Source organism: Macaca mulatta, chromosome 3, assembly GCF_049350105.2.
Source record: "Macaca mulatta isolate MMU2019108-1 chromosome 3, T2T-MMU8v2.0, whole genome shotgun sequence".
Taxonomy (NCBI): Eukaryota; Metazoa; Chordata; class Mammalia; order Primates; family Cercopithecidae; genus Macaca; species Macaca mulatta.
The window spans coordinates 189,659,077-189,674,910 of NC_133408.1; the positions used below are offsets into that span (position 1 = coordinate 189,659,077).

General features: G+C 52.0%; 1 protein-coding gene across 19 annotated transcripts in view; it reads left to right on the top strand.

The window, feature by feature from the left end:
• The window catches only part of ZNF862 (zinc finger protein 862), a 29,295-nt gene extending 14,408 nt beyond the window's left edge, over positions 1-14,887 (top strand). For 2 of the 19 annotated variants that reach the window (XR_013414691.1, XR_013414684.1), the window contains exons 6-10: positions 6,989-7,093; positions 7,948-10,062; positions 11,668-12,094; positions 12,662-12,819; positions 13,885-14,887. Coding sequence is in view for 4 of the 19 variants with exons in the window: in XM_028845002.2 (XP_028700835.2) it covers positions 3,953-4,045; positions 6,989-7,093; positions 7,948-10,062; positions 11,668-11,840 (2,486 nt within the window). In the remaining 15 variants the exon portion in view is untranslated. 19 annotated transcript variants of the gene reach the window in all.
• Positions 14,888-15,834: the final 947 nt, after the last annotated feature.

Consider the following 15,834-nt stretch of genomic DNA (forward strand, 5'->3'; position numbering starts at 1 on the left):
CCTGCTGACTAAGCCTCCCAATGTGTTGGATTACAGTGTGAGCCACTGCACCTGGCTTGCCATATCCGATGAAGTCTGTTGCTTCTTCCCAAAAAGAAGCCAGAAATCTCAATTACATCCCACTGTTAAGAAACTAGTATTTGTCATTAACAGAAATAGGCCAACATAGGGACTATGTGGGTAGCCCTTGCTTTTATTTGTAAAGGTGTCATCGTATGCTGAGTGGCCAGTCACTCACTGTAGGCAGGCAGTTTCTTGTCCACAGGAGAAGTCGGTAACTACAGCCAGGCCTTGCTGAACTGGGGGAAGGCATTGTGTCACTCATGGAAACCAACATTGAGTGGGAGGACCCTAAAGAAGATGAGCAAGGGAGTTCGAGTCCCCCAGCAGGTGGTGTCTGGGAAGCCAGCTTCTCCACGGCAGGGCATGTGATGATGGCCTCCAAGTGGGGGCAGCCAGGAGCTAGACAGAGAAGAACCAAGGTGAGGGGCTAGAGTGGCAGCATCTATTTACTTATTTGTTTGTTTGAAATAGGGTCTCTCTATATTGCCCAGTCAGGACTGAAACTCCTGGGCCCGGGTGATCCTCCTGCCTCAGCCTCCTGAGTATCTGCAGAATGGATTCATGGGATAGGGCCTGCTGGCCTTTGGTGAAGTTGGCCTGGAAGGATGAGGAGTCCTTTGTAGGCCAAACCATTGTTATGGACTGTTAGGGAATGTGGGTGTTTGTGGGTGTGTGCATGTACTCGCGACAGTTATGTGCCCTCGTTCTTTTTCTATTACTAAGTCATAGAAAAGGCTGAAAATTCCCCTCTGTTTCATTTGTTTGGAAGGGAACAAAAAGAGAGGTTTTGATAAGATGTAGGCTGCAGCTTCAGAGAGGTACCATCAGGGTACGGTATTCCTGGGGCCAGGGTGGTGGTGCCAGCGGCAGTCAAAGGTGGACAGTCCTCAAAGGGAATATAAATGGAGGCAAACAGATTTGGGAACATTTGGTCCCTGTTTGTTTTGAATTTTTCTTGTTAAATATTTCTGCCGGGTGTGGTGGCTCACACTTGTAATCTCAGCACTTTGGGAGGCTGAGGCAGGTGGATCACCTGAGGTCAGGAGTTCAAGACCAGCCTGTCCAACATGGCAAGACCCTGTCTCTACTAAAAATACAAAAATTAGCCGGGCGTAGTGGTGCACGCCCGTAGTTCCAGCTACTCGGGAGGCTGAGGCAGGAGAATCGCTTGAACCCGGGAGGTGGAGGTTGCAATGAGCCAAGATCGTGCCACTGCACTCCAGCCTGGGCAACAGAGCCAGACTCCATCTCAAAAAAAAAAATGGCTCACGCCTGTAATCCCAGCACTTTGGGAGGCCGAGGCGGGCGGATCACAAGGTCAGGAGATCGAGACCATGGTAAAACCCCGTCTCTACTAAAAATACAAAAAATTAGCCAGGCGCGGTGGCAGGCGCCTGTAGTCCCAGCTACTCAGGAGGCTGAGGCAGGAGAATGGCGTGAACCCGGGAGGCAGAGCTTGCAGTGAGCCGAGATCGCGCCACTGCACTCCAGCCTGGGCGACAGAGCGAGACTCCGTCTCAAACAAAACAAAACAAAACAAAAAAACAAAACAAAACAAAACAAAAAAACAAAATGACAGTCCCCTGTCCCACCTTTCTCTTTTACGAAGTCCTCTTCCCCAGAATCTTGTAGCTGTTTCTTCCAGTAATTTGCCGCATTCTTTCTAAATAACGTATGTGGACATCATCTTAGAGGGGATGGACTCCAGCAGGACGTGCTCATAAAACAGTTGCATCCTCCCGCTCACCACTGAGCATGTCAGCTCTGGGGGCCTTTTCTTTCTCACCCTCTGGGTTCAATCTAGGCAGCGCCCAGAACTTTTTCTTGTCACACTCAAATAACATAAAATCTTCCTGGTCTAATTTCAATGAGTGCAATGCCTGGTACAAAACTCTTCAAAAGTGTCCTGATCAAAAAAAGACTGAGTAAGGCCAGCAAACTACCTCAATTAAAGGAGACTGAAGAGGGGTGACAACTTGAGTGCATGATGCTAGGACATGCTGGGCTACAGAGACATTTTGGGGACAAGTGAAGAAATTTAGTGTGAACTGTAGATTAATAATAGTATGATATCAGTGTTGAGTTTCCTGGTTTTGATCATTATAACTCTGGTTGTATAAGACACCTTTGCTTTCTGCTGCCCCATTTCAAATGACTGCAGACTCATGTATTATCTCACAGCTCTGCAGGTCGGGAGTCCAGGTGGGCCTGACCAGGTTCTCTGCTTAGGGTCTTAGCCCAAACCAAGGGGCGGACAGGCAGGCTCCTGTCTGGAGGCTCTGAGCTCACTTACGCTGTTGCCGGAATCTAGCTCCTTGTGATTCTCCTGCTGCCTGTCAGCGGGGAGCACTCTTAGCCCAGAGGCTGCTCTCGGGTGCTTCCCTGTGGCCCCCTCCGTGCTCAGGCCGGCAGCAGTGTGTGGAATCGTCATGTGCTTTGAAGCTCTGACTTCCCGGTCTGCTGCCAGCTGAGAACAGCACCAGCTTTTAAAGAGCTGTGTAACTAGGTCGGCACCACCAGCTAATCTCCCTTTGCTGTGCAAGGTAACGTGATGACAGTGTGACCTCTCATCCTGTTCAGAGTGCCCTCACCTCAAGGGGAAGGGGTTAAGCCAGGGTGAGGGCCCTGGAGCCCATGTTCGAATCCCACCTACCACCTGTTAAAGGGTCCTTTTTTGTTGGGCAATACACATGAAGTACTTAGGAATAAGGGGGGCATGCAAACAATTTACTCTCAAATAGTTCACAAAAATATTGTAGCTATATGTATAGACCGAGCAGGGGAGCGTGCCTGTGAGCTCACAAGCATGCCAGAATACATGGGGCAAAATGTCAATGGTTGGAGTTCCTTGTGTTGTTCAATCTTTTCTGTAAATTTGAAATTATATCAGAAATTTACCAAAAGGAAAATTTAGGAAACAAAAGCCCCGTCTCTGTGTAGTGGCAGAAAATCTGGACTTCACTTAACACTCGATCCTTGCCTTCCCCGCCTCAACCTGCTGCAGGTGTGGAATCTGGACCCATGCCATAGGAAGACCGGGGCTCCTCTTCTCCCACCCCCTGCTGGTTTCAGAATTTCTGACTCATCCTCAGTGGGAATGGCATTGGTGGGTGGGTGGGAGAGGTGTGAGAAAGGTTTCACTTGACATATAATCTGACACCAGCTACTTAGAGCCGTAGTCCTTTAAAGCTGGTTCTCTTGTTTGGGCGTTTGTGGGTTCTGCAATACCCCTGGCCAGGCACTGAGACCCTCTCGCTTGCAGTTACCTGGACATGGGTGAACGTCTGCCCTGGCAGCCTGTCCATATAGGCACCTTCACAGGAGAGCATCACACCAGTAGCCAGCCGTCACGGGCAGGCCCCACAGACAACGCCAGGCCTCTTCTCATTCCCCATGTGGCCCACATCTGAACCATGGGAGCACTTCCAGACCTTGCGCTGTCACAGATCTGGGCGTGTAGGCCATTCTCCACATGGCCACCTCCAAGGCACCCCGTGGCTACTTTAGTCTTACCCAGGCCTGGACTGGTGGCCCCTCACAGCTCCCAGAGATACAGGTCAGGTTAAGGGAAAGGGCACACCCACCGCTCCCCATAGTCAGAGAGAGAGGCTCACAATACCTTTGACAATGCTTTCCAGAGACATCCCTGGTGCCCAGCTTCCTGGCTCCTTCAGGCTCAGCTCTGTGACTCCTCTCGATGGGTGCAGGGTGGAGCCACAGCCCCCGGCCCTCAGCCATTCTCTTTCCAGGTCATGTGTCTGTGTCTGACTTTGGAATGCAGAAGAGCTGGCTCCTACTTTTGGAGGCTTTCAGCCAGAGCAGGCATCCAGAATCACACTTTAATACCCTGTGGCCTATGTTTATTCTATTCCTGATTTATTGATTTTAGATATTCTGTTGATTCCTACTGTGGAAGATGGAGATACGGCCCTGTTACATCACCTGGGCCCCCACTTCTCTTCCCTCCATCCTCTCAGAACAGGTACATCATACTTTTTTGGTTAAATTAGTATCAATTATTTGCCCAGTTATGATTATGTATGATTTACTGCTGAACAAGGTGGTGCATTGTGATGGTGTTTCCTTCATTGTCGGACTCTTCCCCCTCGAATTGGAAAATTTTTTCTTTTTTATTTTTCTCTTTCTTTACCCTCATCAGTTCTTCCCAGACTCTCCAGTGGAATTATAAAACTCCTCCGAAGAGTCTTTTCCACGTGATGGGACATCCTGTGATCTCTCCATTTCATTCTTTCTCTGGAGACTTCGCTCCCAGGGTCTTCTCCTCCCCTGCTCTGTCTAACCTAGGCAGCCTTTAGGCCTGCGGCACACCTGTGCTCTGAGATGTGCCTTTTCTCTCCCCCATTTCCCGAGTCTGTCTCTTCTTTTGTGGTTGACATCTTCATCTTGTTCGTGTACGTCTTCCAGTGGCTTCCTAAGGAAGGGTGCAGGGGAGGCCTTCTTTCTGTGATGCATCCTGTCTAAAAACATCCTATTCTTCCCTCACGATTCAGTGATAACTTGTTTGGGCCTAGGATTCTAGGCTGGAAATATTCTTCCTCAGCATTCTGAAAGCATTGCCCTTTTAGGTTTTATGGGTGCTGTTGAGAGGTCTAGTGCCTTCTTATTTCAGAATCTTTGAACACGACTTAATTGTTCTACTCCAAAAGCTTTTGAAATTGATTTCAGTTTTCTCAGATTTTTAATGATATGTCTTGATGTTTTATATAAAGTGTGTTTTTAATCTTTTGTTTTGGGTATCTGGTGTTTCTCTTCCTTGTGGAAACTGGTCTTTTCCTGTTTGGGAAAATTTTCTTGTAGGATTTCCTCCTATCTATTTTCTCTTTTCTTTCTTCCAGAAACTCCCTTCTATTAGTTTGATATCGGACTTCCTGGATTGAGTCTTTGGTTTTCTGTGTGTTTCTTTTTCTCCTATTTTCTGCTTTTATCTTTTCTATACTACTTTCTTGGACATTTCCTCCAGTTTATTTTCTGACGATACTATTTGTTTTTTATTCTATTGGGTTTTTTTTTTTTAGTTTCTAAGCACTCTTATTGCCTCTTTCATGAATGGCTATCATGACTTTTCTTTCTTGGGAATATTAATTCTCATTATTTTGAAGTTTTGTTTTGCTTCCTGCTGTATTTCAAGTTCTTTTAAATCTTTTCCTACTTGTTTTGGTTTCTCTCTTTCATGTTAGAGGCTTTTCTTAAATAATTTTTTCCAGGTTCATTCCTATGTAGAAGTAAGCCTTTACAAATGGGCTGGAAGCCCTGTGCATGGTTGTAGGCCTGTGCGTGGCTGGGAAGCATCAAGAGTAGGTTTCACTTTCCACTGTAGGGTGACCAGCTGTAAACCCAGATGTCTTACTGAAGAACCCACAAAAGTCAGTGTCCATAGATCTTTTGAGGGGAGAGGGAAGGGCAATTCCATTTTTCCGAAGAAAACACTTCCTGTCTCTTGTTTGGAGGGTATGATAAGCCCAGCCAGCATTCTTGGAGTCGAGCACCGCACCCCTCAGTCCATAGACATGACTCAGTCTCCCAGCTTTCAGTATGCACCACCCCTTCACCTTTCTGTGTACGTGGTATCTGGGATCTGGAGCCTTTCTGGGTAAGTTTTTCTGTAGACCGAACCTCTATTCTCCTCTGGGGTGTGGTGGTGGTGGTTCCTGGTTTCCTGGCATAGGTAAGAGGATCTGGGATTGATCAGATCTCTGTCAGACTTGAGCCAGTCCACTGCTCCCGCCCATTCCCCACCCACCACCTTCTCCCATATCTGGTGCCTGCAGTTTCTGAATCTTTCTGGGATTCTCTGGTACCAGCCAACTTGCTTCTCCTTGTTAACCCATCTGTAGGCATTTGGTGTTCAGCTCTGTTCGTTTCTCTCTCTTTTGTCTCCTTTCCTTCCAAAAAATGGATTTGCATTCCTAATCCAATTTCTCTTGGTCTTATACCTCATTTTGTTATTATTATTCCTTTGACCTCATTTTAGAGATATTTTAAGAAGAATATATGTTCAATCTAACACACTTTAGTAATTTACTTATTTATATTTTTATTAGTAAATACGTAGATATTCACACACACATATATGTATCATTATATATATAAATATATTCAAATGATCCAAAGATGAATGGTGGGAACCAGCCTCCCTTTTCCCTTGTCCTTCAGTTCCTCTCCAGGAGCACCCACAGGCCCAGTTGCTCGTGTGGCCCTCCACAGAAAGTTTATGCACACATTCACACAGACATGCACAAAAGCATGATGTAGATAGTGATGGATTTTATTTTCAATAGAGGAAATGGTTTATTTGCATACCCCTGAACAATATTCCTATTTTAAGTAAAGGGTAGTGCTTAATCCAAAGACCCAAATCTCCTTTAGTCAGATTTCAGGCTCCATTGCAGATGGTAGGTATTTTGGGGGGCCTCCAAGTGCCCCTTTCAAAAACCCATGTAGTTGGTCACCTTCACAGAGGCCGGGCAGAGGGGCACATAGGTGGGCCAGCTGTGGGGACAGAGGGGCATATGCGTGGGCCAGCTGTGGGGGCAGAGGGGCACATGTGTGGGCCAGCTGTGGGTGGGACCTTCCACTTCTCACATGGCTGCTGCTTCCCCTCCTGCTTAGTCCCTATGGTTCTTCCTGTTTCTACCCTTCCCCCTCTGGTGTGTATGGCTGGCCCGTGGCTCCCAGGGCTGGCCCATGGATCTGTGGAAGTCCCATCCTAGCTGAGGGGTGCCCCTCCCCTTACTGCCTGTTTGGCACTCTGGGTTTGCGCTCCGCCTGCCCTTGGCCGACTAGACTTTGTAAGGACAGAACCCAGAGACACCTCTGTGTATTTCAGGGGCTGGGTCTAGCTTGAGAGGGCTACTCGACTTGGCCACAGCAGTGACATCAGCATGATTCTTCATCCTTGCCACAGGACCTGCTGCTGCCAAGCCAGACTTGATCTCCAAACTGGAGCGGAGGGCTGCACCCTGGATCAAGGACCCAAATGGGCCAAAGTGGGGGAAAGGTCGTCCTCCAGGTGAGTCTAAACCTACAGCCTTCTGAAGGACGTGCCAGGGCCCAGGCGGCTATGATGAGTCAAACAGCATGAGCTCAGCCGTGTCCATCCAATGGGGGCCGATTGGGCACCAAGCCTGGCAGGAGGCCCTGGGTAGACAAGATGAAAAAGCAACTAACCCTGCCCACAGAGTGTAGAGTAGTCTGGGAAAGTGGGAAAAAACAGGTCCTTTTGTAAGCAGAAGTGCTGATGGAGGCTGTGGCAGAGCTGGTGGGAGCAGGTATGTGGGAACACTGATCTCGAGGAGCCAGGGGACCCATCTGTGAGCCTCTCATCCCTTCTCCCTCCTTCTCCAGTGCTCAGTGACAGCACCATTGGTTTGTGAGAATTTGTTGTCTTGCGTATCTCAATCAGTAACTTCTTGGCTTGTAGCTGCTACACTTACTTCTGTACCTAATTCTTTCTGAGGCTCGTAAAAGACTTGGCAGGTGTTTAACCTATTCCATTGTGGAGCCTCACACGAGAGTGAAAGCCACTTGCTTATCCAACAGTCTCTGTGGCCAAGGGGGTTAATTGAACTTACTGGTATCTGGTGTCACATGATCCCAGGGTAGCTGTGTGGATAGGGTGGTTGGGGTGCTGGTGAAAGAACCCACAAGGATTAGCAACAACTCTGGGAGAGCCAGATTAACTTTCATAGGTAAGAATGGGGGAGGGTTTAAGTGGACGCCACTAATGATCTCTAGAAAGAAGGATTGCACTCATCTTTTCTGCCTTACTTAAGGGATACTTATTAAATTTGGGGGTGTCTTAGCTGATAGAAGACTGCAGAGTCCTGGGTAGCAGAACCAAGCATGATTTAATTTTCTCCAAAGGGAACAAGAAGATGGTGGCAGTGAGAGAGACAGACACACAGGCCTTGGCTGCAGACTCTGCGTTGCTTCCAGCCTCTCCCGTGGAGGCCCGTGCCTCCTGCTGCAGTCCCAGCATTTGTGAAGGAGAAGGAGATGGACCTAGGAGAATCAAGAGGACATATAGGCCCCGTTCCATTCAGAGGTCATGGTTTGGGCAGTTCCCATGGTTAGTCATTGACCCCAAAGAGACCAAACTCTTCTGCTCAGCCTGCAAAGAAAGACCTAATCTCCACGACAAATCATCTCGGTTAGTCAGAGGTTATACGGGGCCTTTTAAAGTGGAGACTTTAAAATACCATGAAGTCAGCAAAGCCCACAGGCTGTGTGTGAACACGGTTGAAATCAAGGAAGACACTCCTCACACTGCCCTCATTCCAGAGATCTCCAGCGACCTCATGGCCAACATGGAGCACTTTTTCAATGCCGCCTACTCCATCGCATACCACTCAAGGCCCCTGAATGACTTTGAGAAGATCCTGCAGCTCCTCCAAAGCACCGGGACCATGATATTAGGCAAGTACCGCAATCGCACAGCATGCACTCAGTTCATCAAGTACATCTCGGAGACCCTGAAGAGGGAGATCCTGGAGGACGTGCGGAACTCGCCCTGCGTGAGCGTGCTGCTGGACAGCTCCACCGACGCCTCCGAGCAGGCCTGCGTGGGGATTTACATCCGCTACTTTAAACAGATGGAGGTGAAAGAGTCCTACATCACTCTGGCCCCTCTCTGCAGTGAGACAGCAGACGGCTACTTCGAGACCATCGTTTCTGCCCTGGATGAGCTGGACATCCCCTTCCGGAAGCCTGGCTGGGTGGTGGGGCTGGGAACGGATGGCTCAGCCATGTTGAGCTGCAGAGGAGGCCTTGTGGAAAAGTTCCAGGAGGTCATCCCGCAGCTGCTGCCTGTCCACTGTGTGGCCCACCAGCTGCACCTGGCTGTGGTGGATGCCTGCGGGAGCATCGATCTGGTGAAGAAGTGTGACCGGCACATCCGCACCGTCTTCAAGTTTTATCAGTCGTCAAACAAGAGGCTGAACGAGCTGCAGGAAGGTGCAGCGTCTTTGGAGCAGGAGATCATCCGCCTGAAGGATCTGAACGCAGTCCGCTGGGTGGCCAGCAGGAGGCGCACGCTGCATGCGCTGCTCGGAAGCTGGCCCGCCCTGGCCAGGCATCTCCAGAGTGTGGCGGAGGCTGGGGGCCAGATTGGGCACCGGGCCAAGGGGATGCTGAAGCTCATGCGCGGCTTCCACTTTGTCAAGTTCTGCCACTTCCTGTTGGACTTCCTGAGCGTTTACAGGCCTCTGTCCGAGGTGTGCCAGAAGGAGATCGTGCTGATTACAGAGGTGAACGCCACGCTGGGCCGGGCCTATGTGGCACTGGAGAGCCTCCGTCACCAGGCGGGGCCCAAAGAGGAAGAATTCAACGCCAGCTTCAAGGATGGGCGGCTCCACGGCATCTGCTTGGACGGACTGGAGGTAGCGGAACAGCGGTTCCAGGCAGACAGGGAGAAGACGGTCCTGACCGGGATCGAGTACCTCCAGCAGAGGTTCGACGCAGACCGACCCCCACAGCTCAAGAACATGGAGGTGTTTGACACCATGGCCTGGCCAAGCGGGATCGAACTTGCCAGTTTTGGGAATGATGACATTCTCACCCTGGCCAGGTATTTCGAGTGCTCCCTCCCAACAGGATACAGTGAGGAAGCTCTGCTGGAGGAGTGGCTGGGCCTGAAAGCCATCGCCCAGCACCTTCCGTTCTCCATGCTCTGCAAAAACGCCCTGGCCCAGCACTGCCGCTTCCCCCTGCTGAGCAAGCTCATGGCCGTGGTGGTCTGTGTGCCCATCTCCACCTCCTGCTGTGAGCGGGGGTTCAAGGCCATGAACCGGATCAGGACTGATGAGAGGACCAAGCTCTCCAATGAGGTGCTCAACATGCTCATGATGACGGCTGTGAACGGCGTGGCCGTCACGGAGTACGACCCTCAGCCCGCCATCCAGCACTGGTTCCTGACCTCCTCAGGCCGGCGTTTCAGCCATGTCTACGCCTGTGCCCAGGTGCCAGCCCGCTCCCCTGCAAGTAAGTACACGTGGCAGAGCTCCCCCAAGGCAGGGGAATCTTGCCCTCCAGCCCTGTGCTGAGCCAGAGGCCAAGAAGACAGGACTGCAGGTGCCTGTGGAGCTTCTGTCATGCGCCCACCCATTTGCTAGGCCAGTGGGTACTCGATGCGTGACGTCCACCCTCCAGGACCTTGTGCCCCTGGCAGGGAGATGACACACTTGTGCTCTAGGCAGCAGAGCTTAGTGCAGAGAGCATGCATTTATAGAGCCTGTCTGCCCTGGTGACAGTGCTGTGCTGGCTCTGCCCCCAACTGGCTGTGTGGCCTTGGGCAAGTTTATCCCCTTATGCCTTGGTTTCTCATTTGCCAAATGAGTGGTGCATGTAAAGCACTCAGGACAATGCCTGGCAGGTGGTGTAAACGGCGCTAGTTAAAGGTCAGGACCACTGCTGGGAGTAAGGAGAGGGCTGACCAGCCCCAAGCAGCGCCATCACATTCTAAGTGGGGCTGATTGACTCTGGACTGGGCAGGAATTTTCAAGAGGGAAGAGGTCCACGTGGCTGTGGAGGAGGTGAGATGCGGAGGAGATGGTGGGGCTTTCAGGCAGGAATCTCACAGGGCAGGGGAGAACAGAAACAGCCTCTCTGGACCGGAGGGCTAGGGTCAGGGACTTGCTTGAGGGGGAAGCTGTATTAGAAGGGAGGGAAAGTTACTGAAAGCCGCAGACAAGAAATGTTCTGTCTTCAGGTAGTCACTGAAAACCAAAGAAAATATGCCAGTTGTTGGGGTTCTGCAGACCACTCATAGTCACTTGACAAGGATGGAGCAGTGTTCTCTCTCCTGGCGTCTCTAGCTGGTCTCCTTCCAGCTGTTGCTGCTCCCAGTTTTCACCTCTGAGTCTGTGGTCATCAGAAATGGGACTGGGTCTCATGGTTGACAGAGGGTCTGTAGGAAGCAGGGTGGCCCTGAAGCCACAGTAGGGCCGGTGAGGAGAAGAAAAGAGACCCTTCACTGATAAGGAAAAGGGAGAACCGAGAGAGGGCTGGGTGAGCCCCTCACCCAGGCATTTGTTGAGTGAGTTGCTCTGTGTCCAGCCCTGTGGGTGCTAAGGAGAAAAAAATGATTGTCAGGTGTGCCCTGGAGCAAGTTACTCTTTCCACAGGGAAAATGAGACCAGCACAGATTGGTCCAAACACTACCAAACTACGCACTGATGCCTCCTTCCAGGCAGGGCTCTCAGCCTCAGCATTGTTGACACTGGTGCTGGGTAATCTTGGTTGGGGGGTCCTCCTGTTCACTGTGGGAACTTGAGCAGCATCCCTGGCCTCTACCTATTAGATACCGACTGGATACCAGTAGCACACCCCCCATTTGTGACAACAAAAATCATCTCCAGACATTAGCAAATGGTCCCTGGGGAACAAAATCACCCCCAATTGAGATCCCCTGTCTTAGGATAAAAGAATGAACGGAGCAGGAACAGATGCGGGCTGCAAAGAGCAGTCCCGGTCCTGTCTCCCGTCTGTCCCGCCAAGCTTTCCTCACCAAACAGCCCCTGGGCGAAGTCGGATGTGGAAGGCAGTCACTGTCGGTCAGTCTAATTGCCTTCTCCTTCCTCCCCACAGGCGCCAGGCCCAGGAAGGAGGAGATGGGAGCCCTCTATGTGGAGTCTGGGAGCCAGAAGCCACCCATCGTGCCCTCCAGGGCAGCAGTGGAGGTTCTGAAGGACTGTATCATGGAGCCTCCCGAGAGACTCCTGTACCCCCACACCAGCCAGGAGGCCCCCGGGATGTCCTGAGGGACAGGGAGTCCTTGGGACTGCCTTGGAGACGCCTCTGGGATCACTGGGACAGGCTCTGCAGATTCTAGGCTGCCCTAGGATCTTCTGCTGGTGGCGATGGTCTCTAAGCACCAGGAAGTGGGCCGTGGCGTCCCGGAGCAGCAGGGGTATTAGGAGGTGCATGACCTGTTTCCTGAGGCCCATTCAGCACAGCCATGCCTCACAGCACACAAATGTGCCAGAAGGTTCTAGATCTCAAGTTCATTTTTAAGGTGCTCCAGAAAATAACCCCATCATGAAAGGTTTCAGCCCCTGAGTTCTGGTGGCAAGAGGACTGTCCTGGTGGGGGAGACTGTTGGACATCCCTGGGGAATGTTCCAGGGAGGCTGCCCACAGCCTAGTGAGAATGGGAAAGGCCACTTTGTTAGAGGGGAGGCTGACTCTGCTCTAGGGACAGCTGGCCTGGCTGCAGGAGCCCCCAGAGGCATTGTTCTGGGACTTCCTACCCTGGCTCCCGCAGCAGAAACAGTGAGGCCTCGATCTCGTGCGGATCTGTACCTCTTCCCAGGGCTTCCTTCAGGGCGAAACAATCACAAGCCCTTTGCACAGAGCACCCAAGAAAGTTCTCTTCCTGCAGCTCCAGATGGTAGAGCTGGGGCTCTTCTGGCAGGGGGTCTGGTGCTTCCCGCAGAGCCCAGCCACGTTTGACCTGTGGCACGCCCGGCCCGGTTTCCTCAGGAGAGGATGGGACCAAGTTGGAGTTGGGAGGCTTGGGATGCAGCCCCAGCTCTGCTGCAGGCAGTGGTCTGATTAATCCCTTCCTCTTTTCTGTGCCTCAGTTTCCCTCTCCATGAAGTGGCAGCAGAGAATCCAAGTGCCTGCTGACTCCCCACCTGCCCTAGGATTAGTGAATGAGAGCCTCGGGCTCCTTGAAAGACCTCTGACTGCAGTGTGGACTTATCTGCCTTCCGCCCCATCCTCGTCCTTAGTGGGACAGGTAGGAATTTGTCTCCAAAGTCCTTGTTGTAGGAGTTGCTCTCTGAATGCACCATCTGCCTGACAGGCTAGTCCACTCTTCTCCGAGTTGCCCTGGGGATTCTGCACCAGGATCGCCAGGGCCCACTGAGACATCCCGGAATGGGGACTCAGTGACAAGGGCTTTGAACAAGCTCCTCCAGGGTCTGTGGGCCTGCTCCCGCTTCAGAACCACAGAAGCACCGCCCTAGAGGCACAGAGGGGCTTCCGGCACTGCTAGGTTCACACCCTCCTTGCCCATCTTCCACCTAAAGCGAAGCACTTTTCCTTCCGGGGCAGCTCCATCTTGGCAGGCTCAGGAGGCCGCTTATCAGGAGGGGGATGATTTTGTCTAGGTTCTGCCTTCCTTAACCATGGGCAGGAAATAAGGAAAGTCAGCACGCAGGGCTTCTCTGCCCTGCCTGACACTTGTTTTAAACAGGCAGGAAGTGGGTGCCATCCATCCCAGCTTGCTTGCTGCCTGGCTCAGGCAGGTCCTGTGCTGTGCTGCAGGCCCCTGTGGGTGGGCCCTTTCTCCATAATCTGCTGCTTCCCATTCCCAGGGTAGATGCTGGCATCTGAGCACCTGAGTCCCTTCCTATTCCCAGGGTAGAAGCTGCCGTCTGAGTACCCTTCCCATTCCCAGGGTAGATGCTGGCGTCCAAGCCCCTCCCCAGTACTGCAGTGCCCTAGTACCCCATATGCCCTTTCATCCCCCACCCCAGCACTTAGCCTCAGCACTGTTGTTTTCCTGCCGTTTTCAGTTCTAGTCAGGAATTCCTTTCTTGCTTTCTGCCTTTGACCTGTGGAAACGTCTCCCAGCCCTGTGGGTCTGGCGGTCAGAGGCACCCCTCAGGCCTGTGGTGCGGGAGCTCTGGGAGGTGTTACTATCCACGTGGCTAAGACATGCACAGGCCTCCCTCTCTCCATCACCGTCTCCATGGGTGTTCAGGAACTTGCCCAGGTCAGGCACTGTGGATGTGAACTGGTGGAAGGGGAGGGAGAAAGGCTTTTTTAGGTGGGGCTGTAGCCTCTTCCCTACCCACAGGGATTCCACATCAAGGTGCTGTTCCAGCACACACGCTTCCCGTGGCCTCTTCATCCTTGAAGAATCTCTCAGAGCAGGGGGCCATCCTGTGAGCAGCCGTGAGTGGGTCTCTGTGGGAGCAGTTCTGGAGCTGAGGTGGAAGCCAGGGGAAGCCCCTCGCCCTCTCCACGTCAGCATCAGCGTGCTCCGAGGACACCATCCAGTGCCTTCCTTAGGTGGTGGGAAAAGCGGTCCCCTTGCAGCGGGGCCACTGAGAACACTACCCGATTTCTCGAGGGGCGCAGGCCTGCTCCGTTCCCCTTTGTCAGCCAATGACCAAGAAGGAAGAAGATGACTGCCGTCTCATTCCTGAACTTCCTCATTCAGGACTCCCGTGGAAACACAGTGAGCGTCCTTATCCGAGGCCCCGGCCCAGGCCGGCCCCTTTGCTTTGTTTGGAGAGGCTGGCTGAGTTTTGGCCCCTAGTGCCCAGAGACCCCCTTGTTGGAGAGGCTTCCTGTTCATGCCTCACAAGAAGAAGAACCACAGGGCTCTGGGAGTGGAAGGAGCACGCACTCCCGCTTTGGCTGGAGTCCCAGCGCTTGTCGCCACCTTCCTCCTTGCCTGTAGTCTTGACAGCATCCGTATGTACGTGTTCTGGCATTTCCCCCCCCCTCCCTGATGACTGATGCCCACCGGGTCTGACATTCCAAGTAACCAGTATGTAACTGGTAGTTTGATCCCAGTAGCCATAGCGACTCCAGGTGGGAGAGAGGGAGCCAGCCCCCTGTCCTGGAAGATACCTTAGAGTGTGTGACCACGCTCCAGAACCTTGCTTCTCTCTCCTGCAGAGGGTGGGTTTCTGGGGTGCTAAGTACCTACCAGAACAGCGTGGAGGGGCAGGTACACTAACTGGCCCAGGGATGTTCTCTCCTCCATTTTCAAAGATGAAAGGAGGTTTTAAAGACCATGTTTGATTCCTAACCTTTTGCTACCTGAATAAAGCAGAGTCTATTTCAACACATCTCTGTCTTGTGTGTCCCTAAGCAAGGACCAGGAGCTCGGAGAAGTGGACGGAACAAGCTCTGCCCTCGCTCAAGAGGGGACAGGGCCAGGAACAGAGGTGGGCAGGGGAAGTGCCTGTGTGTTCACCTGGTTTTTGTCTTTCAGTTTCTTTCCTCTCTAGTCCTTCATAGTGAGCTCAATCATTTTTGCCAGATACAAGGCAGAGATGAAAGTTGGCTGTTTGGTGAGTTATAATTAAGGGCTTGGCTGCCTTTTCTGGAGTACTGTATAGTTTACATAGTGCTTTTACATACATGATCTAATTTGGTTTACTGAAATTAAAAAGTTAGACTTTGAAGGAAAAAACATCGATTTCCACCAGTAGTAAAAGCTGCTGCATCAGAACTGTCACTCAACAGCGCTCCTTGAGGCCTAACTCCTGAGATCCCTCTGGCGAGCCCTTGCGGCCCCACATCCTCTGCGCGGCATGCTCCCACGGGACTGCAGCAAAGGTTTCAGAGACTCGGGATACAGCCAGATCTCTTTGGTGAGGAGACTCAATCTTACTCGAGTGTATGTGATTTTTTTAAAAAAGACATTGAAACAACTATCGAAGCAGAGGCACAGGCAGCAAGGCTTTGGGTTTGTGACTGGGAATCCGTGCGGCCTCCATGCGGTGAAGACCTGACCCCATGGTGGGGGTGAACAGGGTCTCCTTGACCCCTTCAAGGAAGATGGATTTCACTAGGGGAAGCACAGTGCCGGTAGCCTCCACGCTCAGGCTGGGGAGGGTAGGCTCCCAGGGAGGTAGCTCCCAGCGCAGCCTCTTCCATCACTCCAGCCGGAGCTAGAAGGAGAGAAGCGAGCTGAGGCTCTGGAAGGTGCTGCACTCCTGCCTTTCTTTTTCCCAAGGGTCCTCTTGACATCCGGAGTGCAGTCAGCAGGCCTTTCCGAGTGGGCTGGCTG